Source organism: Neolamprologus multifasciatus, chromosome 3 (assembly GCF_963576455.1).
Source record: "Neolamprologus multifasciatus chromosome 3, fNeoMul1.2, whole genome shotgun sequence".
Taxonomy (NCBI): domain Eukaryota; kingdom Metazoa; phylum Chordata; class Actinopteri; order Cichliformes; family Cichlidae; genus Neolamprologus; species Neolamprologus multifasciatus.
The window spans coordinates 20,425,774-20,448,072 of record NC_140441.1 but is presented as its reverse complement, the minus strand read 5'-3'; the positions used below and the strand labels follow the sequence as shown (position 1 = coordinate 20,448,072).

Here is a 22,299-nt window from a genome sequence, read left to right as displayed (position 1 = left end):
GGCAGGATGTGTACACTGGGGTTTGGATTTTTTTTTTCCTTAGAGCTCACTGCCTGCTGAGACTAAAAAACAAAACTAGTGAGAAAAATGAATCAAAACGCTTATTTTGCAGATCATAAAATAAAAACATGAAGCTGACAGATGATTAAAAAAAACTTGAAAGATCTGAGGAAATCTAGAAATTTAGGTAATAGATCGCTTTCACTATAAACATGTTAAAACATAAAAGCCATTAATGTGAGCAGCTAAAGGTATGTTAATAATTACTGAACTTGACTGCATTAGGGCACTTGATCAGGGTCCTGGGAGTCAAAATAAAAGCCATTTTAAGGATGCATACACACACACACACACACACACACACACTCACAGTGAAAAAAGGAAAGACTCAGCATCAGAGCAGGCATCTTAGGATGATACTGGAGATAGTAAGTAGAGAAGCTTTCAGGCTTGCAAGAGAGCTTTTCCACATCAGACTGACTAACACGCAGACAGACAGACAGACACACTGAAAGACTGATCCCCTGTCCTAAAACCTCATCTCCCCTTTGGCCTTCTATCCAGCTTCATCCCCCACCCCAGCCTCTCATCTCTTCATCCCTCGCAGCCATCCTCCTCCACTTCCTCCTCTCACTCCCCCGAAGCCAGGCTTTGGACTGTCTTCATGCACGCACACACACACGACACCAATATAGGGACCCCGGAGACTACATCTCAGGCCCACAGCTTTCTCCCAAGTCAATCCCACTGTTGACGAAATCAGGCGAAAGGCGTGATTGATCAGACAGATTGGATACAATGCTGCACAGAGAGAGAAGTGAGACTGCGGATCTCGCTACTCTCCCACGCCACCTCCGTTACCCCTATGATGACATCATCGTGGCCAGAGACCTTCAAGTTGCGACTGCGATTAAGTGCGATTAGTTCTGTCTGGTGCTGACAGATCCCAGGGGGGTTTTCAGCTACAAAAAAAAAAAAGAGCTTTTTGGGTGTTGGAAAGTTTGGCAAAGAGAACAAGCATGGGAATGTTTTAGCGTGTAGGCATTTTTGTTTTTGTGTACGAGTGCTAGAGACTGAACGTGATAAAGAAATAAAAACATACTCATATCAGTATTGACTCAATCTAAGAGTCCAAACTGAAGCTCAGCGCAGACTGCAGAAGTCTGTTTTTTGCTTCTGTCTTTTGAGATATGACTCAAAAGGGCAAACCGCTTTCATTTCAACTAAAAAAAGAAGATTTATCTGATGGCCTCATCAGGTCAAAATTTTATAATAAACTTCGACTCACACACTTACTAATGCAATAAAATATTTTTTTTTGTTTCATTACCCAATGCTCCAGGTGTAAATCTTTTATAGACATTATCATTTGCTAAGGCTTCAGAGACACAGGCCTAAAGACTTATCAGCAAAAACTGTATAGTCTCTAACCAGTTAGCAAGGGGCTGCTTGTGATGGCTAGGTCAGATTGATCTCAAAAGAAGAAAATAAATAAACCTCCTTGCTTTGGTAATATTGTGAGTAGAATGTGAAAAAAAACAAAACTGTGACGTGAGATCGTTTAAAGTAAAAGTTGTGTTCTACTGCTTCAGTCAACATTACTTTGAAAGTGAATTATCTCTGTGTCCAGTTCGTTTCACACTTCTCAGTTTCACTGTCACTTGGCTAGTGGTTAGTGTGTGTTTGCAAAGAAGTCAGGCTCCTCCACGTAACCGATGAGCAACTGCTGCAGCTGCAACGTTTTCCGCTTTGTGAGCAATTTCACTGAGCACCAAGCATTCATTCACCAACTAGTAGGGAAATACACATTTTTCCCCCCATACAACCGGTAGTTGCCACAGTATTGTCAACTGGCATCTAGGCTTGCGTTACACAGGCCTGGAGACCAGTGAGATACTTGGTCAGTTAGCAGTGTAGCTTTGTAGCATTAGCTGCAATTAACCACCACAAAATACTGGTAGTGTTCAAACACTTTTTACTGCTCATGAAGGACATGTTTAATTCATAATAGAAAGAATGTAATGTTTCAGCTTGTTTAATTAGCATAATCTCACATAATCTAGTCAATATTTGATTAGCACAGTAAACATGTTAGCACGGTTAGCATCACTAAACTACTGACTATAAACTGTATATTAAGTTTTACCTAATTAGACACAATTTCACTGACTAATATGAGCCTAAAAATTCAATGTAAACCAAGTCTAGCTTAACTTTATTTCTTGCTTTAACTTTTTAATGTTTATAGGTTAATTTAGCCTGCAAATTATCTCTAACTGGTGCCTAGCATGCTTAAATCGCTTTCCTTTGAAAACAGTTCTCAAAATTGCTTGTTTTTGTTCTTGTATTTACTCTTGCCTCAGATCTCTCTGACTGGCATAATCTTGTAATGAGTACAACTCCTCTGAGATGAGCTGTGAACCCCCACATCAGGAAGACAACAAAAAGGTTATGTAGCTTGAGGAGTACAGCATTTTTTTTTTGTAGTCACAAGAATACACGTCTCACCACAGCGAGGGAAAGAAAGCCACCAACTCATAGTTCAGTTTCTGACATAAACCAGTGCTGAGAGACTTCCTTTTAATGTTCTTCTACCCCCGTGCTAACCCTCTGGAGGTGGCAGTGGGTGGTATGCTGGGTGGTGCAGGGCCTCAGCTGGCCGCACAAAGCAAGGATGACAGAGACATTGTACTCAACCTTTCCATTCACCCAAAACATGATGAAGTCCTCTACTGTCTCACAGGGGAGAGTCACACTGGCAGGACTTTAGAAGTCTTTTTATACTTTTAAAAGTCTAAACAACAATGCTCGGTCACACAACACACACACACACACACTAAAGCAAACTTTCATCTTTCCAGAGACTGTCATCCCTGCACCGACAGTGACACAGAGTATAAAGTGCTGACTCGTTGGCCTCCCTGCCGATTCCCGCCCTGCTGTTGATGGAGCGTGTCCTGATAAATAAAGCGACATATGCATTGGAATGGGAAAACGAGGGGAAAAAGAGAGAGAGAGGCAAAGGGAGCGAGAGAGCATGGAGAGCTATAATTAGTAAGTGATTAACGAGCAGGCATCAGACAGGTCCCACATCATTGATTGTGATGTTGTGCAATGCTGCTGCAGCGAAAACAAGTTGGCCCTAGGAGGGGGATATGGGGTCACTGCTCAAACACACATCCACACACACGCAGTAAATGTGCCTGTTCCTACTGCAAAACACATCCAGTGGTCATTAGTGAGACCATAATGGCAAAGCACATTATGTCAGACTAAAAGACTTGTATAATAAAAAGTTTGACTGTGCTAAATTCCACATACTCTAACCATGTATCCAACAACTCCTTCTATACGTGATTTAATGTTTACCTTTCCCATCAAGCTCCACTATCAGTCAGCTCCCAGGTTCCCAAACTGATGTGTGTGTTTAATCATATCCAATGTACTGCAACAAAAAAATTCTGAATGCAGAAAATATTTAATCTCAATAACAGTTTCTTGACTGTGGTACAAGCGAGCATGTAGATTTTGCATAGAGACTTGAGAGGATGTTATACTTTGATAGCTAACTGTTTTAGCTTTATGTAGGAATACTTACCTTTTTAAGTTCACACTTAGTTCGGGAAATCACTTCTCAGATTAATAAAAATAAATCTTGCTCACAACTTCACACAGCACCGCTGTAGACAGACAGGCACACGGCCCCTCCCTCCACTAGCAGCTGAACACATGAACAGCAGTGGATATTCACAAAACTAAACAACATTTTATGATGAATTTGGAAGTCACTAAAGCTCCCATTTTAACAACTTTAAAGCAGCTATCATATTTATTGATCTAGTAAACAAACACTAGATCAATGTTTGTTTACTTAACAGGTAACATTAATATGTTAGCTGTTAAATTATTAGCTATTACTCAAAGCCAACATTAACTGTCAACTAAATTAGCATTATAAGTTAGCAGCTATGGCTAATAATAAAATATTTTTGTGGAATTTGTCTTGAATTTTGTGTGTCATTTATTTCCCTTATGACATCAAAAACAGCATACAACATACTGAGTATCAGTTCGAGCTTAAAATTCTAGCATTGTTACAAAATTCAAGTCAAGCTTATTTAAAGCACTGCAGATCAGCTCATTTCATGCATTTCCATATCACCCAATACCCTCCTATGTGTATTTTAAACTTCAATACAGAGCACGGCATTTAAGCTTCTCTAGCTTGCTTACAGTTGCTGGTTGTCTGAAAGCTGCTTTGCAACCCCTCGAATGAAAAAACTGATACTGTTTTTATGTTTTAAATACATTTGTTGTTTTCTCTTCTGATTTATCCTCTAGACCAGAGGTAGGCAATCGAGTTTCCCAAGGGGACACATGAGAAACTGGGACTGCTGTGGAGGGCCGCATCAATAAGCTTTGAAGGAGTTAAAATTAATATTGCGCATAACTAAGTTCAGCTCATTGAACCCGTGCTTTAGACTTTTCAAGATTGTATTGAGTGACTGAGGACACATCAAGGTTACACACCCCAACTATCAACACAAAGTAAGAAAGTTATATGTGGAATAATAAATTGGTTTCGGTTGATTAGATTCCAATTTGGAACTTAACGTGATTTCAGCACTACTATAATTAAGCTTCTCTCAAACCTCAAAATTGTTTTAACCATTACCATCTATAGCTTGGTCATATTTCCACATTTTGTTTAGCTCTTTACTTTATCTAAATTCAGACATGTCTTACTTTGAAAATCTCTTCGTATTTCCTAAAAAAGGTAAGATAGAAATGGGTCTGACATAGATATAACACATCGCTACCCACTGACGAGCCTGGTTACCTCACAGATGTAGCATAACGGCGACAATAAATACGGTCTTCAGTCTGCCAGTTCACAGAACTTGTATCATTTAGAAATTATTGGAGGTCGATGGAAAAATTGTTTGATTCACTGTTGCATTTTATCAAAACTATTAAATGATTCAGCATTCAGTCAATGTTTTAAGGGACTGAATGCAGAAGAAAAACAGTGCTTGCATGTATGTCGGCAGCCTCTGTAGTATCTTTTACAACTCTCACCAAACCCTGACGCAGTTCTCTCTTCGTCTGAAGATGAGTTAGGCAATACTAAGCGAAATTTAAGATGTAGGGAGAATAAAACGAAAGAGAGAGAGAAGAGAAAGGGACAGAGAAATGCTGAGGAAGGCTTCCCCTCTCCATCTTTCTTTCCCAGAGAACTGGTCAGGTGCCAACATCAATGTACTTTACTGTATGGCTGGGTGGGCACAGAGAGTGCTGGCCCATCATGCGTGGTGTAATGTCGCTCTGTCCTTGCCCCCATTCTTTACTCTGCCAAGCTAATAATGATGACAATGAGAAGGCGGAGAGAACGAAGGGAACACTTAGGAACTTGGCTCAGCTGCTCGCAGTACAGAGGAATGAAGCAGACTTTGCCAGTGTGACGGTGGAGGGTGTGTCAGCAAAGCAAGACGTTTAAGGCCGTATTTCCCCCCATTACCTACCTTGTCGTTGTTGTAGTAGGTCAAACTCTCACCATCAAATCTCACCCACCTCCTCTGAAAAACACATTTTCTGCACACAAAAAAAGAGAAGTGGAAATATGTTTGATACACTCACAAAGTAATTAACCAAAAAAAGAAATCAAGCGAAATCCCCAAATCTCAGGACAGCAAGTCAGTGATCCGCTCTGTACAGGTACTCATATTTCATCAAGAGTGTCATTGTTTCATTAATGTCAAGAGTTGTTTCAACAGCTGTCAATTAGCATAATCAAAACAAATGGCCACTTCCAGTTTGAATATTCAACAGCCCAAGGGCAGTTTGCCAAAGTTATGCTAATCAGGTGAGGAAGGAGAATATAAAAAGGAAGCAAATGACTGATAGCTGTGGCTTCAAGCAACAGTGGAACGTGTAGCACCGAGGGAGACACGGGGAAAAGAAAATGTAGTTTTTGACAGGAAAGCTGAACGAACTGAAATAAGACATATCGTGCATCTCAATGCTACGAGGTTATCTCCCATCTTCTTTTTCCTTTCCTTTCAATAGTGCCCTGCATTAAAGATAGATCTGCTTCTGTATTCAATACCATTTATCGGTTTTAAGCAATCATCCGAGATAGAAGACACATGGGGAAGCAGAGAGTACAAAATTTATTAGAGAGCAGTTTTCTGGCCATTTGAGATGCATGTTGGGTTTCAGAGGTGTAAAAAAACAGTATATACACTAAACCTGCACTGATCTTAAGAGGATATAAATATCCTCCAGGCAGAGTGGAGCTGCAGAAAAAATTGACCTTCATGCATGTAGAGCTACCTCTAAATACTAGTATGAAGCAGTGTAACCTACCCTTGAGGTGACAGCTTGTCCAGCCAACCCACTTTGAGCACCTGCCGTTTGGGGACTCCATAGAAGCATGCATATGGAGAAATATCAGGCAGTCCACTTTTCTCTGCAGCCCCCACAGAGTCTGCAGCTTGTGAGTAGAGGTCACAATTCACCATGATCAAGGATTTATTATTAGAGCCAGAGGCAGCTGGACCGACAGCAGCAGCGGGGTCAGGGGTCTTGGAAAAACTTTGGTCCACACATGCCTGCGGCAAAGCGGCAGCACACTCGTCCACTGTGGAGTAGTCGTCCCCGTAAGGGTCTGGAATAGCTGGAGCTGGTGGAGACATTTTTTCTTTGGACTCTTTCTTCAGTGGTGTCTTTTTTCTGCACAGAGGACATCAATAGTTAGATGGCATTAGCAGTTAATCAGGAATTACCTTGTGTATGCATCACATGTTAAGAGAAAAATGCTGCTTTGCTAAAAGAACCCAATTGTGCTTATTTCCAGGTTTCAGTTCAGTTCAGTTTTATTTATGGTCAAATCACAATGACACCTGCCTCAAGGTGCTTTATATTTTATGGTAAAAACTCTACAATAATACAAAGAAAAGTCCAACAATCAGATAACTGTCTGTGAGCAAGCACATGGCAACCGTGGGAAGGAAAAACTCTCGTTTAACATGATGAAACCTGCAGCAGAACCAGGCTTAGGAAGGGCCGGCCATCCGCGATGAATGGTTGCCTCTATTAGAGTAGCTTTGCATGATCTACAGCTTAAAATAATTTTGAATTATATTATTCTGAGGCCTTGGTGCAGCCATTGTTCAGCTACTCTTTGTTCAGCCTTCACTTTCTCCTGATTGGCTCATCTACTAAAAACAAGTTTGGAATAGAGGGTGGGCGGGGCTTCTTTACTCGGCGAACAATGTGACTGACAATCAAGTAGTGAGCAGTTTCATGTGGGAACTGTTTCCTCTCTATTGAACCGACCGTATCACTGGGCAGAGGGAAGCGTGCACTGAAGTGTGACAAGAGGCACGTGTTTCTAGCAGGAGTACTGGAATAATGGTGTTCTCCGGAACTGAGCTGCAAAGTTAGCTAGGCTGCATGCTTCGTTTGCTTGGTGGATGTAGTTTGGCTATAAAGAAAACGGTTCCTACATGAAATTGCTTTCTGTAAACACTGCTGCAGTAAAACCTGGGAGGGGCACTTTCACCAGCACAAGGCAAGTGCAATCTAGTTTCATTACATTCAGGAGAAGAGACAGATCTCTGCAGCCAATACCTGCAAACTTAAGGCAGCCTAAATAGGATGGCAGCAAGAAGGAAAAGAAGAAGAAAAAAATTGATATTTCGGTGTTCTGCCTCTTTAAGAAGGCCCATTCTCACAAATCTGAGGAAGGATAGATATATATATTAAATATTTCTAGTGTAGCTAATCACAATAGTTATTTTTTCTGATGCAAAGTGGCCACATACTGTTATCAGCGCTTTACATGCCATTATACAACACAATCTGCAGTGTATGAATCCCAGTCTTCATTCAAATATCTGGATTTCTTTGTGTGTATATCCAGAGTGGGCTAGAGCAGCATTACGTGAGCATACTATACCTCGGTTTCCTCCGTTTTATCTTGTCCTTTAAACCCTTGTGGGGCCCTTCTTTAGCACCTTGGTCCTGGAGAACACAGCAGAGATTAGCATCAGATGAAAAGGAGGTGTCCATCTTTCAGTCAGACACAGTTATTGTCTCCGTGCACTAAACTATGTTAACTTTAGCAGCGAGGTGACATTTCTATTAACCTCAGGGGGCAAGCTGAAACGAGCACATTTTACACTGTGTGTCTACAGTGACAGCATTAACACTGAGAGGGAAGTTGAGTGTGCGGACTGCAGCTGAAACACCGAAGATAGTGTCGAAGATCTGAGAAATGTCTGTTCCTCTTTGGCGAGCTGCTACTCACTGTCCAGTAGTGGGAGTGTACGCTGTCTTACCGGAGCACTTTTGGGGGTGTTGAACAGGAATATTTCACCGTAGGGAGCAATAGGCGTCAGGGTTCTTTGAAGTGGAGCTAAAAAGGACACAGAGACAACACGATGGTGGTTTGTCATGGCACTGACACTTGCAAAACACAGTGTGAAAGCCTAAACGTGGTGCTTGAAAATAGAAAGCTTAACTGGATTGTTCCAGTTCAATTTTTAATCACTCAGATGTTATAGTGTCCTTTGATTAGACTAACTCACTGATCTGAGCAAACGTGTCAACGATTGATCCGTGCAAGCAAATACAGCAATTAAATTTCGCTTCAGCATGCCTGTGTTTCTACCTCGGCCCTCATCCCAACACACAAAATGAAAGTGCGGTCCTCGCTGCCAAGACATTTCTCTGTCTGGGCTCCTGCAGGGACCGTGGTTGGTGGAAGCGAAGATGAAGAAGAAAAGCGTAGAGACTCCGGCCAGACGCTATTAGTCTGGAGACCCCGGGCCACCCTGCGTGGGCTGCTGCCTGTCACTGTGAAAAATGACACCGCCCTCTCCTGAGGATTGTGAGGGCCAGAAGACGCCGCCACAGGGCTGGACACATACACAGACACGGGTGGAGGAGCAGATATGCGCGCTGACAGTGGCGTACAAAGATCGAAACACTCTCGGACACGTAAAGATGCCTCGAGACAAACACAGACATTAAAAGGATCTACAGCCATATATACGTAGACACTCGCACTCCTACGGACATAAATGTACTACTTTTGAAATCCTCACAGACACAGACTTCCAAACAATTCAGCCCATTACCGAAGTACACAGAGGGCACGGTAAGCTTTATGAAGAGGTCAATTTACTTGATGACAGAATCCACTCCAACAAAGTCGCCCTCTCCAGAGAGAGGCTTGGTGCGCAGATAGCGACCATCAATCATCATCCATCAGCCGACCTTCAGGCCACTCATGGGTCTCTCAGAGGGCCGTCAGATGCCGCTGTATTCAATTCCTGTCTGATTCCCTCTACTCTTCCCTCGCTGGATCGGTTGCCAGCTTCTGCATTTGTTTCTCTGCTTCTTTATCTGCTCATGAGCAGACTGTCAAGTCGCAATCTGGGAAACGACTTAGATGCAACCAGCAGCTTGGTGTTAGCATGGAGATTATTTTGTTTCTCCTGTCTTTATGTTGGGGGGTTATGGGTTACTTTGTTATTACTTGTTTGTGACACCTCTGAGCAGGGAGGACATGGAACTGAAACTGCATGAATTCAAATTAGTCACCAAACAGTTTATTTCGTGCACTGCTTCCCTAAAGTTAGCAGTGTTTAAAGCACGAAACGGTCAACTCTACAGCACTGCTTTACTTGCTAACATTTAAAATTATTTTTTTTACTGTAATAGTTTATTTCTAATTCTGTACAAGAAAAGATTCATTTACAAAGCAATCTACAATAAGATTAACTAGAGAGGCCTTTGTTTAGTGCCGTTTAGAAAATGTTAGCATGCTAACAAGCTAACATTATTAGCTAACCTTATTAGCTAGAGTTACTTCAGCTGTTCAACTGCGTGCTAAACAGCTAACTACTATACCAATGTAAATTTAAATAACATAGCAATATTTTTGCGATGCATTTACATTACGTAGTGTGGGCATTTATGAGAAAAGCGTGGGTGTCTCTGAGAACGAGCGTTGTGTGTCTGCCTCCAAAAATATACAGAGGAAGCTACTTGAATATCTTCCGACAAAGCACAATACTCTTCAAAATATGAAAGAAAACCGCTTTTGCTTTGAAACAACTAACACGTTTCACCACTTGAGGTAAAGACACACAGTCGAGTAAATCCGGGCTGTGAAGGAGGAGATACTGGTGATGCAGCTGCTGATGTGCGACCCAAATGTAATCCAAACACATAACCTTGCTAGCTGCACGCCATATGACAGAAAGCGCAAATGGGCTTTAAGCAGCTGGTCAAAAAACTTGACCCAAGGCTCAACATCCCAGAAAACATATTTATGTTTCATTATGTGAAAATGTTGTGCAGCTGCTAATGAATTACTATGCCAACTTACTTTAGATATTCTTACACTAAATTAAAAATCTGCCTAGGCTGCTTTTGTGCTTATGTCTAACTTATGCTGGGTTATTACCACTGTACTATACTGTTGCTGCTGTTGGTACCATGTTTCAAAAGGTTCAAAACGTCAAATTAAGAAGTGTGCCATCATTGACAGGAGCTTGATGGAAAAGGATGAAAAATCTCCTTTATTTACTTACACTTAGAAGTAAATACCACTGTTATTCTGAGTTTTCTTGAACTATAAGCTTGAGGCTATATCACCCATGTTCACTCGAGGGTTTACAGAGAATGGTCCAAAATAGAGAAAGTATCTAGTGCTTTGTTATGGTTAGGGGAAGGTAAGTTCAGAACAGTCAGACTGCTTCAAGCCAACAGAAGGCAACAGTAACTTAAACTCCTGAGTATTGCTGCTGATTGGAGGGTACCCATCTTCCGATGGCTGTTTCCAGTAGCATTACACGCTATGTCTCAAAGTTCAAATCATCTCTTGACAGTGACCATCACTCAATCAGTGAGTGGAGGCCATTTGAGAACAGCCAGTTCTCAGTCCAATAGAGCACCTTTGGGATGTGGTGGAACGGGATATTCCCATCATGGATGTGTAGCTGACAAATCTGTGGCAACTGTGTGACACTATCATGGTAGCATGAACTAAAATCTCAGAGAAATGTTTCTAGTACCCCGTTGAGTTTGTGCCACAAAGCAGGATTTAGAGGCAAATGGATGCATATACATGTCCAGCACTTATTACAGTAATGCATCAATGTGGCCACTGTTTCAGTACAGGGTATTAACCTTTGTAGTTTTGGTTGTTTGTCTAGCAGGTCAGCTGTTTCCCTGTTCCCTGACTTGTTATAAATGACAAATACACATAAATAATACAGGTTTTCTGGATGAATTAAAAATACACATTCTTAAATTATATATTTAGGAAAAAAGTACATGAAACTTCTCATATTAAATTTATGGAAAAAACTCATAAATTTAATTTAAAGTAAAACGCAATAATACTAGTTTTACTTTGATGAAATGTGGCTTCCACTTGCTGAAACTGAGAAGATTTGGCTTTTTGAAATGCATATTTTAATTTTGGGAATCAGCTTGTAAACTGCATAATTCATTTCCTCTTCTGCTGCAGTGCAAGATGGTTTAACTGTGTTTATAAGTAACGATTTTAATTTAAAGGACACAGCATTTTGCAGGTGTCACAACGTAGCTTTTAATTACACTTCAAGACATTGTTCTCATTTACGGTTGAACACACAGAAACTGCAGTCTTCATATTGCGAGTCAGCAGGTTCACACTGTGACAGCCCAATCTCACAGTTTTGTACAAAGGAAAATTCATACACTCTTCTTTTAGTGCCACAAATCCCAAACACGGATTGTCAGTAAACAGGAACTTTCCATCCTCTGCGAAAAGCTGGCGTGTCTTATCCCACCCCCAGAGTTTGGCCTCGTTCCCTCCCTCCCCTCCCAGCCCTAAGAAGTGGTTTACAGACCGCCACTCATCCTCTGAGACCTCTGCTAGACAGCCTAGTGTTTACCAGGATTTCTGCAGGCTGGAGTGTGGCGTTATGTATTTAACAAATTCTGTATGATTCTTTATCTTTCAGCTAGCAAAGCCTAATGTACTGATCCTCCGAGAGCACGCTCTCACATTTAGGTCTGCCTGATACAACTGATGCAGTTTGTGCAGAGTGTTTTTGGAAACCTTCAGTGCAACAATGGTTTTACACTTGGAGAGCCCCTCTCTACTTAGAATAACAATTTGACTTTTAACACTCTCTGCTCTGATGCTGTTGTCCCACCATCACACTGGTGAGCAATCCTCTGGTGTAAACTTAAGCCACAGCCTGCAAGTTAATTCCCTTGAACAAGTCTTTAATGAGATCAAACCCAGCTGACTGTCGTCCTCAAGCTGATTCAGTACAGCTCAAAGGAGGCTGCATGATGAATAACTTGATAGCTGACTTAGAAATAGCAGCTAGTGTGTGCACATACTCATAATTAATTTTACACATCAAGCTTTCTTGTGTGCATTTTTTAATCATCAGCATCTCTGATAAGTTACATAAAAAATTGATAGATTTCCATTCATGCATTACACCAGTTGTACATCAGCAAATTAGCATTTAAACTGCATCACGGTAAGCATGCTAACTGTTCGAAGCAGATGTAATTTTATCTGCAGCATCAGTGTATTATAAGCGTGCTTTTATCTGCCATCGTCTGATGAGTACAGTTAGTCGTGTTTACGTCTGGTCAAGCTACTGCATTATGCTTTTAATCTGATAAGGGTGATTGCTTTGGTTTGTCTGCACGGCCAGAGCATTACCAACACGGCGACGGTCACCAGCATCGCTAATCTAATGTGAAGGTAAATAAAGCAAAAAAAAAAACTCTCGGCATCACTGAATCAACACAGATCCCGATGAAAACTCAGAGGATATTTGTTAGTCTGCTTCTTTCTTGCCAATTTGCTTGAAAAATAAACTTAAAGTACCGTTTTACACAAAGACAGAGTGCCTCAGTAGTTTTCTATAGTTACGCATGAACCACACAGCATCTAGTTTTCCTGAATTTTGTTCTTTGTACTTCTACCTGCCCAACTGAAGAACACCTGTCAGCTCAGCCATCAGAGCCACGCAGTGCTTCCTTTTTTCTTCTATTTTTTTTGCCAGCACAGAATAACTCACGCCTACTCGCCACAATACAAACTCAGCACTTCAAGTAATCACTTCAAATGAAAAGCCCTCGCATCCAAGTGAATGTGTGTGCCAACTTTAAAGAAGTTCCATCAAGGCGTTCAAGAGATGTATACGCTGAAGCAAAGGCGATGAAAACACAAAAAGACGACTAAACGGAGTTGTCTTTGTACCATAAGACACTGAGGATTATTTATTTATCAATCACCATCAAAATGAAATAAGTGCAGTAGTAGTTAGCTAAAACTAATTCAAGTGTTGAAACAAAAAATAATAATAAAAAAGTGGAGTAAAAAGAGTACGTCCTTAGTTTTAGTATTTGGTCAACACAGCAAGATCAACACATGATTTCTGCTGTGACATTCAGATGGTAGTATCAGAATTTGGTGTAAACAACATAAAAGCATCAATCAATCCTGCCTTGTATCAGCAGCTCAGGCAGCTGGTGGTGTAATGTTGTGTGCGATGTTTTCTTGTCACATTTTCGGCCACTTAGTACCAAATGAGCATCATTTAAACCCCTACCTGAGTATTGTTGCTGACCATGTCCATCCTTTTATGACTGCAGTGTACCATCTTCTGATGAATGCTTCCAGCAGGATAACACACCACGTCACAAAGCTCAGATCATCTCAAACTGGTTTCTTGAACCTAACGATGAGTTCACCATATTCAAATGGCCTCCTCAGTCAATGAATTTCAATCCAATAGACCAACTTTGGGGTGTGGTTGACCAGAAGATTCGCATCCTGATAACTGTGTGACGCTACCATGTCAATATGCACCAAAATCTCCAGCACCTTGGTGAATCTATCCCATGAAAACGTAACTTTTTATGCCTCTATAAGCCAACGATGAGTAACCCTTGAAGCTCTTTTCTGAATGGAGAGATTTCTGATATATTTTAGGCCTTCTTATAGAATAAACTGACTGGGTCAGAAATGAGTGAGGGTGGTCTCTGCCTATGCAGCTATCCTTTGAAAAGCCCAGATGGTCGCCAAACCATGTCTTTATTGATATATACTTATATGTTAAATAGGGCTGCCATGATTAGTCGATTAGTCGACTAGTCTCGATTACGTCGACGACATATTTAATAGTTGATGCGTCGTTTAAAGCCTTGTAAGATCCTGAAAGACGCAGGAATAAGTAGTAGGAATTAAGAGTGTAATAACGGACTGAAACAGAAGATGGCAGTACTGCATGTACAAGGATGCCAGCTGCCGTTAAACCCCAAAGAAGAAGAAGCAACTCCGGTATCCTTCGCATCCTTCGGAGGCCGCATTTGTAGGCCAATTGTGTTACAGCGACGCGACAAAGTTTGTCCAAATTCTAAGACTTCTGCAAATGCAGCCGACAAATGCGTCCTACTTTTCCCCAGATTTGAAGGATGAGTCAGGCCAGTTTCCAACAATGGACATAGCTACTTAGTTTTAATATTACTTTTTTTAATACTTAGTTTTAATATTACTTTTATTACTCTTTCTGGGTCACAAAATAAACGTTTAACATATTTTCAGGCGAGAATGTAGCTGTGTAAACTTCAAATATGTGCTCGGTTTATCAAGACACCACATATTTGTAAAAGTGCTCCGACGTTTTCGGACACGTCTGTTACCCAGCAGCTCGATAGCTAGCCGGGGTTCAAGGCTCACTAGAGCCGGCGAGAACAGCAAATCATTTTCAAACCCACCGCCGTCTTTTGCTACTCAGGTTAAACATGATATTTAAGTCACTTAGATAACTTAGAAATGTTATCGTTTGGCTTTTTTCAGTGTTTTATTTGTTCCTGAGTAAATCGGTTTGGCTGAATTAAAGTTATAGTTTTTACACAGCTGAATAAACGTCAAGCAGACAACTGATTATCAGAAGTGTGAGATGCTCAAGAGTTTACTCCGGTGTCCTGTTATATTTTAGATAGCAAGGAGCAGACGGCTGAGTTTATTAAACTCCACCGAAACAATCTGCAAACTTCATTAAAAGTTTAATCAACTATCATCTTGTCTTTATTTTTAGTTAGCACATACCTTAAACACTTCAAGCTGTAAGCTAATGATAGTTATATGAGAGCAGATGCTGCTGCTGCAATAAGCTGTACGATTTATGTCCAATGGATGCATGATCTGATTGCAAAAATAATCGGTGACTAGTGGACTATCAAAATAATCGTTTGTGGCAGCCCTAATGTCAAACTCGTCGTTAAGGGTGCGAGGTAGGCTGTCTTTTTGGAAAAAAAGAGTTCAGAAAGTGGTCCAACATAGTAGTATCAAGGTGTAACTAATAAAGTGATACTTTTTTAATTCAAATTACTGAAGACCCAGAACAGTCTGCTGTGCTGCTGTAAAGCTGATAGAGAAGTACTAGAGAGAAAACTGCGTCCTTAATGAGATTTTAAAATTCAAGAGGAGGAGAGAAGGTGTTAATTAAAATTCTGCCAGCCTCCAGTAGCAAGTTTTGATTTAATACAACAATCATTCTGTGAGACTGCACTGCTTGTTTCTCATCTCGGCATAAACTCTTCAAATATGCTCGGGTAAAATGATATGTCAAATAACGCCTTGCTAGGCCTTGCTGTGCAGGGAGTTTTTTACTTGCTAGTCGAGCTCCCCGTTTCCCTGCTCTGGGACCGTCTCGGCTCCCTCTCTTCCTCCGTCTCTCTCAGCCTGCTTTGCATCCTTCCCCTGCTCGTTCCTCCCAACCCACTTCACTGTCGTGCCTTTCTCTCAAGTCCCACTCCCTGCCTTGTTCCATACAGAGAACACGTTGGAAAAACAAGACCGCCAGGAGACTGCTGCGGTAAAGGCACGCGGAACAAGAAAGGAGCGTAAAGGAAATGTCAAAAAACGCGGACAGAAATCTGTTGATTCGCTGCGAGGGGCGATGTTACCATGTGGTCGCATATGGTCCCAAAAAGACTGACACGTTCAAGGGTGTTTACCACATATTTGTACAGACTGTCATCACGGAAGAGCATCACATAATCCTGAGAGAGTGCATCTACTTCAAGTGGCGGGGCCGACTAGGTCCAATAAACAGGGCTGGGACGGATTCAAAAACATATTTGTAATGGTTGTACTACAAGTCTGTGTGCTGTTAGCAAACTTGAACAACTTCTAAAAAACTTTGGAGAGCACTGTGACAGAAATACACACCAGGGTCTCGCTGAGGGACAAGATGTGAGAGAGCATATTCCCTGTGAGATCACCTCTTGAAAAGGGGGGTGCCGGCGTTTCCCACGACACCAGCCTCTGAACACCCTCACCCCACCTACGCACTACCCCTCATCTCCTCTCCCTACTTTCATCCGGGCAAACAACAGCACTGCTGCTGCCTCTACTGTGGAATGAAATATTCATGGCAGAGATAAAGCGGATACAGCTGAAAGACTGTGTGTACCTTTCTGTATGCCGTTTGCACCGGTGGGACCATCGGAGCCGGTTAGGTGTTCAGGGCTGGTTGTTTGCGATGGCGGTGCGCTGAGGAGGAAGAGGGAGAGAGAAAAAAATCAGTGGATTAGAACCAGCGTAGCAGCACGTGGGAAAATCTGTGACACCATGTTAATGTAAAGGCCGTTAGAAAAAGAGATGTGGAAGTCTGAAAGTTAGTTTCACAGTTTAAAAGTACATCAGTGAGAGAGATATTAATGCGTGCGGATTGCAGATTTGAACATGAAATTAGAGGCCTCGGGTTCTCCATCAGTGTAAATCTGAGTACAATGAGAAAAAGATTTGCCTTTGCATTAATTCCTAGCACGGCAGCATGAAAACACATCTCTCCAAGTGTTTTTGCCTTTGTTATTTGTACTTGTTTGATTTGGACCCAAAAACTGCTCCTAAACTTTTATAAAGTCAAACTTTCTGCTCATATGAATCGTTCAACATTTGGGGGAATTGACTTGAAAATGTACTCCTTGCTGAGCGTAAGAAGATTGATGTGTACCTTTCGTGGCCATGCAGAGAATATGAAGATACTGCCAGAGACAAAAACTGAAACTAAATAAAATCCATAAAGCACACTCCTTTATAAAGATGTTAGATGTTTCAGGAAATAGTTAAATAAAAACTATGATTACATTCACAGAGTCTGAGTTTAGACACAAAGCGATCCCTAGCAGCAACAGCTAGCTTAACTACATCCTGTCGATGACTAAGCCGAGAAAAGAATTTAAAGAAATGGAAATAGCTAGCTTCACTCTGTACAGATGTTCAAAACCTTCCTATTAACACAAGCAAACCAACAAGTAGTATCTTTTTTGTTACCAACGTAGGGTAAACATGAAGCCTATACCAAAAGCTAACAAGCTACAGCTAGCACAAAGCATCCAACTGCCATTTTGGAGATTTCCTGGCCTTTAAAAGATTGAAACAGGTACACGTTAGCTGGGCTCCGTCTCAGTTAGGATCACATTATATTATTATTTATGTTCTTTCAGCTGCATTAATCATCTTATTTACTTTATTCTTTATGTATTCGCTGTTATAAATGATGACACCAACAAATGAGCAAATAGCTAACACTTCCCCAGCAGTAAATTGGTGAGGCTTTAATTACATATCTGTAACATAAATATTCAAACTACTGCTACCAACTGCTTGTCTTACCACAAATGCAGAGTAAACAACAAAGCTAATCGACTACTTATAATCCATTTATATAGTTTTCTTATATGTGTTTTGATTTTTTCCTTCTTTTTTAAAGCCTTTTTTTTGCTTATTAATTCTATAATTAACAACAACATGTTCATATTGTATCCAACTCATGTGAGCCTATTTCCTAAAATGTCAAACAAACACCAAATGAACTTAACTGCAGTACCTGTCCTGAAGTGGCACCGTGGTTGGATTTGGGATTTCAGGAACAGGCCGGTGCCTGAGTTTGTAGGAGCGACTAAGCCTCTGACCAACAGGAGGATTTAAATTGGGCGGCCCCTCATAAATTGAGTTTTCAACCATTTCACCTTGAAAACCCCCATCGTCACCAGAACAGGCGATGGAGTTCGTGCCATGCAACGGATCTTCTGTAGTAATCTCTCGATCTGGTATTTCAGAAGCGGAGAGGGACTCGCTGCTGCTGTTGGAACATGCGGAAGCAGGCAGGCAGGTCTGTGCAGATTTCTGAATGTTCTTGGGGTTACGTGGGGCTGGTCGAGGCGGGACGAGGTAACTGCTCCTTGGAAGGTTTTCAGCTCTTTCTCCCAGTCCTGCTCCTGGAGGTAAAGTCTGACTCGCTTCCAAATCGTGATTGCTCTTTTCCTTTGGTTGCTGACATGATGCCCCCCTCTTTCTATCTTTCAGGAAGATACGTCTTGGGTATGGCACTGGCTCCCTCAAGTTCTTTGCTCCATCCTCTTCACTTTCATCTTCCCCTCCACTCAGCTGCTTGAACCCCAGTGCCTCCAGACTCCGGAGGATGCGTCTACGGTGGCCTGTCGGCAGCACTTTGAGCTCAAGAAGACTCTCTTCTGTCAGGTCCATGCAGTCTTCCAGAGATTTATAACCTCCCTGATGGAAAAACGGGGCATAGTGAGACAAGCGGAGGCTGGAGAGCCACTCCACGATCTCTTGGCTGGGCTCTGGAGCTGCAAACATCATCCTCTAAACCCACGTTTGCCACATTGGGGAGACTTTTAAAAGGTGGAGAAGGCCAGCTTTACTCTGTAGGTAAAAACACAAAGAGAGAAAAATAAATGACAGATAAAGCAATCCACAGACAAGACAAGTTCCAAACTCATACAGTATTTAACATATAAAGTTAGGTTCTTTGCGACAAGCTGCAATTTCCCAAACCTAAAACGGATTTAACTTACAGAGAATTTTGTAAGTGTTCAGTTTGATGGTGTTGAACAATTCTGGCTATGGAAACATGACCCAGTTTAAGAAAGATCAATATTTTGAAAGATACTAGCACTCACTTCTTATTGAGAATCAGATCAATAAGGTCAGGCAATTTTGCAACCGGAAATTAAATATTTGCGAAGACACGCGCGTCTGCTCTGCACAGAGAAATGATTTTCAATCGCCATTTACAGAAAATAGTGCAAGATCACAGGTAATATGCACCAATCTAACTATCAGTTCCTTTAACTTCACGCTTTCAGTTGTGCTTTATAGTTATTTACCAAGGTGAATTTTCAAAGACGGAGACGGCTAAAACTGCAAAATAAAACAATAAAATAACCAAAACAATCGCCTCACAACAAAAAACAGCCAATGATAGAGTGGCCGGCCATCAATCTTACCCTCCAAATCAATTACAACTGAATTTCACGATATCAGATTTTCACTTCCCCATTAATGTGGTCCCTGAAGTGAGTTACAATAAATTTCTCTGGATATGATGATATTTCTCTACATATTGCTCACATTATTGTAGTAGTCAGATCCTCCTTTACGTACGTTTTTTTTGGGGCCAATGCAAACTCAAAATAAAAGCAAATGACGGCAACAAGAGAGGTAAAAAAAATAGCTGCACAGAAGCATATAAAAAGAATCATTGCACAACTAAACAAAGCAATGGGCCCTCTGTGAACCTCACCCTATATCTGGCCTGGGTACACAAAAAACTTAACTAAAAGATCACCGTGGGAGTTTTTGATCTTTTGAGGGTGGCACTGACCGCCTTAACAAGTGATAAAGGTGACTAAATATATCTTCTTTAAAGTCACGGTGAGAATACTTATATGCAGCCAAAATAACACAAAACACATCTGCAATACTCCTGGATGAAGCAGCAGGAAACAGCAAGAGCTATGAGGAAACACTGTACACCGTCACAGCCTGGCCCTATGGCACAGCCTTTACAGAGCACTTACCTCAACTGTGTTTAAGAATCCAGGCACCACAGCTCAAAGCCAACATATCATAACCCTTCTAATGGCAGGCTACTTTTAAGCGTCTGCATCCTGACACCAGCAAGTCTTAAGAGAGAAGGGCTGATGAACTAAGTGGCACAACTGGTCTCTAACTGCTAGTTCTCTATCTTACACACAAACACACACAGGAAGATACATCAACAACCTCTCGTCATGACTACTTCTCCTCTTGAGTTGCAACCCGGCAGCACACAGGCAACCTGAAGTGTTACTTCTGCTTTTAAGTGAACAGGCTTTTGTGTGTGTGTGTGTGGGGGGGGGGGGGGGGGGGGGTTTACTGCATGTGTTTGTCATTTATAAAACAAGACGCTGGTGAAATGAACACAAACGGAAGCTGATTCTCTTATCGCTTTTATCACGAAAGTGATATGAGCCTGATATGAGTGATATCAGCAGAGAAGATGCAGGCAGTGGCGCAGTCCACTGTTCCACATCATATTTGACTGTATTAAGTCCTCATAACGGGGATCGATAGAGTCTGTGGAGTAGCCCTTCTGAGGACTGGGAAGCCTCAGCACCACCCAGGGATCTGTAGTGGCTCGCACTCTGTGAAGCTTGCCAGCACATTTGACCTGACCTGCTCCACATCCACACACAAACTTCAACCTATAAAAAGGCACACACACACGCAGTTAAGCAAGCAAACATTATTACAGGCAGGATATGGGAGTTTTGATCCACAGCTGCTGCCCGGAGTGTGGAACGTTAGATCAGGGTGTGCAGATCAATAGCAAAGGGCAAAAAAAAGGAGAAGTTCAGCAGACAGACAAACAGCTCACACATGCCACAAAGGCACACGAAGCTGTGTAGACATAATAGAGTTATACTTTTTTGCAGGGGTGTCTACAAAATAAATGGCTGCCAACACAAGATGGTTGTATGTCTGTGTGGGTGTGTGTGTCACCCACAAGCCAGCAACTTCACCCACACCACAGGTATGGTTATACAGTGCAGTCAGTGAGTCAGAGAGGACGCACGCCCATGCATGCACACACAACCTACCTCATGTATGTGCACATCCTCTCAGCCAGCCCACTTTGAACAAAGTCCAAATCATCGTCCAAAATCTCAAACCCTTCCTGTTTTCACACAGAAAATACCCGCAAACCTTTACCATGTTTTAACCAGCCTCTGCTGTCACCTTCACTGTTTCAGCGGTGTGTTTTTTGGTTTTTTAGTAGACGAAGATAAAGCACTAGCAAAATGTAACACTCACCTGTCCGTATTAATCTCCTAAGACCCGAACTCTTCCACGGCATTCATTTTTAATTTCTCTTTGATATTTGGGTTGATTGGGACCTGATGAATGTAAAACAAAGAATTACCAGATTTTATTTTCATCTTATTTTTGTTTCTAAGAAAAATAAGAGCCACATATGAGGATATTCGTTTAGGTTAAGAGCCGGGAGTATGCTTTCACTGAGCGCGAGCGGTACCGGAGGCTCACACGTGCGACTACGTGTCGACACTTTCAGGACTTTTTGTGACACACACACACGCACGCACAAAGTGCGTTACACACCACTACGACATAACGCAACACGTCAGGTCTGAGCGAGGCAGTCCGCCTTCTCGTTAAACGCAGTGCAACGCGTATAAATCTGTACCCACACTTCCTGTGAGAGCGCATTAAAAACTAAAACGGACTTTGTTTATTTATTTATTTTCAGTTCGGTTCCCACGTTTCTGGGTTTTTCTTTTTTTCTAACCGTAAACGCAACACTCTACACTAACCGCTCTGCTTTACAAAGAGGAGGAAAGCTGCTCACCTTAGCGCACCGGCTGCGTCCGCTTTCTCTCATATTAGCGCCTCTCTGAGTCTCTGTTGACTCCTTTTCTTTTTATTTTCTTTTTCTTTCTTTCTTGGTTTTACACACTCGACTGTTTCCGACTGTTGAGCGCAGCTCCACGCCCATTTCAGGAGTTCACTGCCAACAAGCAGTGACCTTCCCTCCGCTCAGACCGCTCGTAAAACTGAACACCGCAGGCTCCGATCGTGTTAATGATCGGCTGGCTGCTCTCTGCTTGTTACTAAACTGTCACCGAGTTTTTCTCTTTTCTTTTTTTTAATTAGTTGAAACTGAGGCACATGAAAAAATAAAGAGGAAGAATACAAAGTGGAGGGACTTGAGTGGTATTTGTTGGAAATACTTGCATGTCCCGGCTTGATCCCGGAGCCCCGGGATATGCATTCAACACAGGCAGGAATGCAAGCTGGCTGCCAACACGTTCACTTAAAACAGCATCGATGATAAAATAATAATAATAACGAAGCTCCGGCTTATTTTCATTCAAGTATAAAAACTACAAGAA

The 22,299-nt window shown here is 41.7% G+C and overlaps 1 protein-coding gene across 5 annotated transcripts in view; it reads right to left on the bottom strand.

Annotated features, from left to right (window-relative positions):
* arap2 (ArfGAP with RhoGAP domain, ankyrin repeat and PH domain 2) overlaps positions 1-22,299 on the bottom strand; it is a 171,489-nt gene that overhangs the window by 146,230 nt on the left and 2,960 nt on the right. Inside the window, exons 1-8 of one of the 5 annotated variants that reach the window (XM_085136832.1) lie at positions 21,756-22,145; positions 21,203-21,285; positions 17,931-18,769; positions 16,512-16,591; positions 8,343-8,419; positions 7,961-8,025; positions 6,367-6,732; positions 5,523-5,592 (exon numbers count right to left, since the gene is read on the bottom strand). In XM_085136832.1, coding sequence (XP_084992958.1) covers positions 5,523-5,592; positions 6,367-6,732; positions 7,961-8,025; positions 8,343-8,419; positions 16,512-16,591; positions 17,931-18,706 — 1,434 coding nt within the window. In that variant the 5' untranslated portion in view covers positions 18,707-18,769; positions 21,203-21,285; positions 21,756-22,145. Of the gene's footprint in view, positions 1-5,522; positions 5,593-6,366; positions 6,733-7,960; positions 8,026-8,342; positions 8,420-16,511; positions 16,592-17,930; positions 18,770-19,926; positions 20,196-21,202; positions 21,286-21,755; positions 22,146-22,299 lie in introns of those variants that run through there. The other 4 variants (XM_085136817.1, XM_085136849.1, XM_085136826.1 and 1 more) reach the window with 4 other exon arrangements.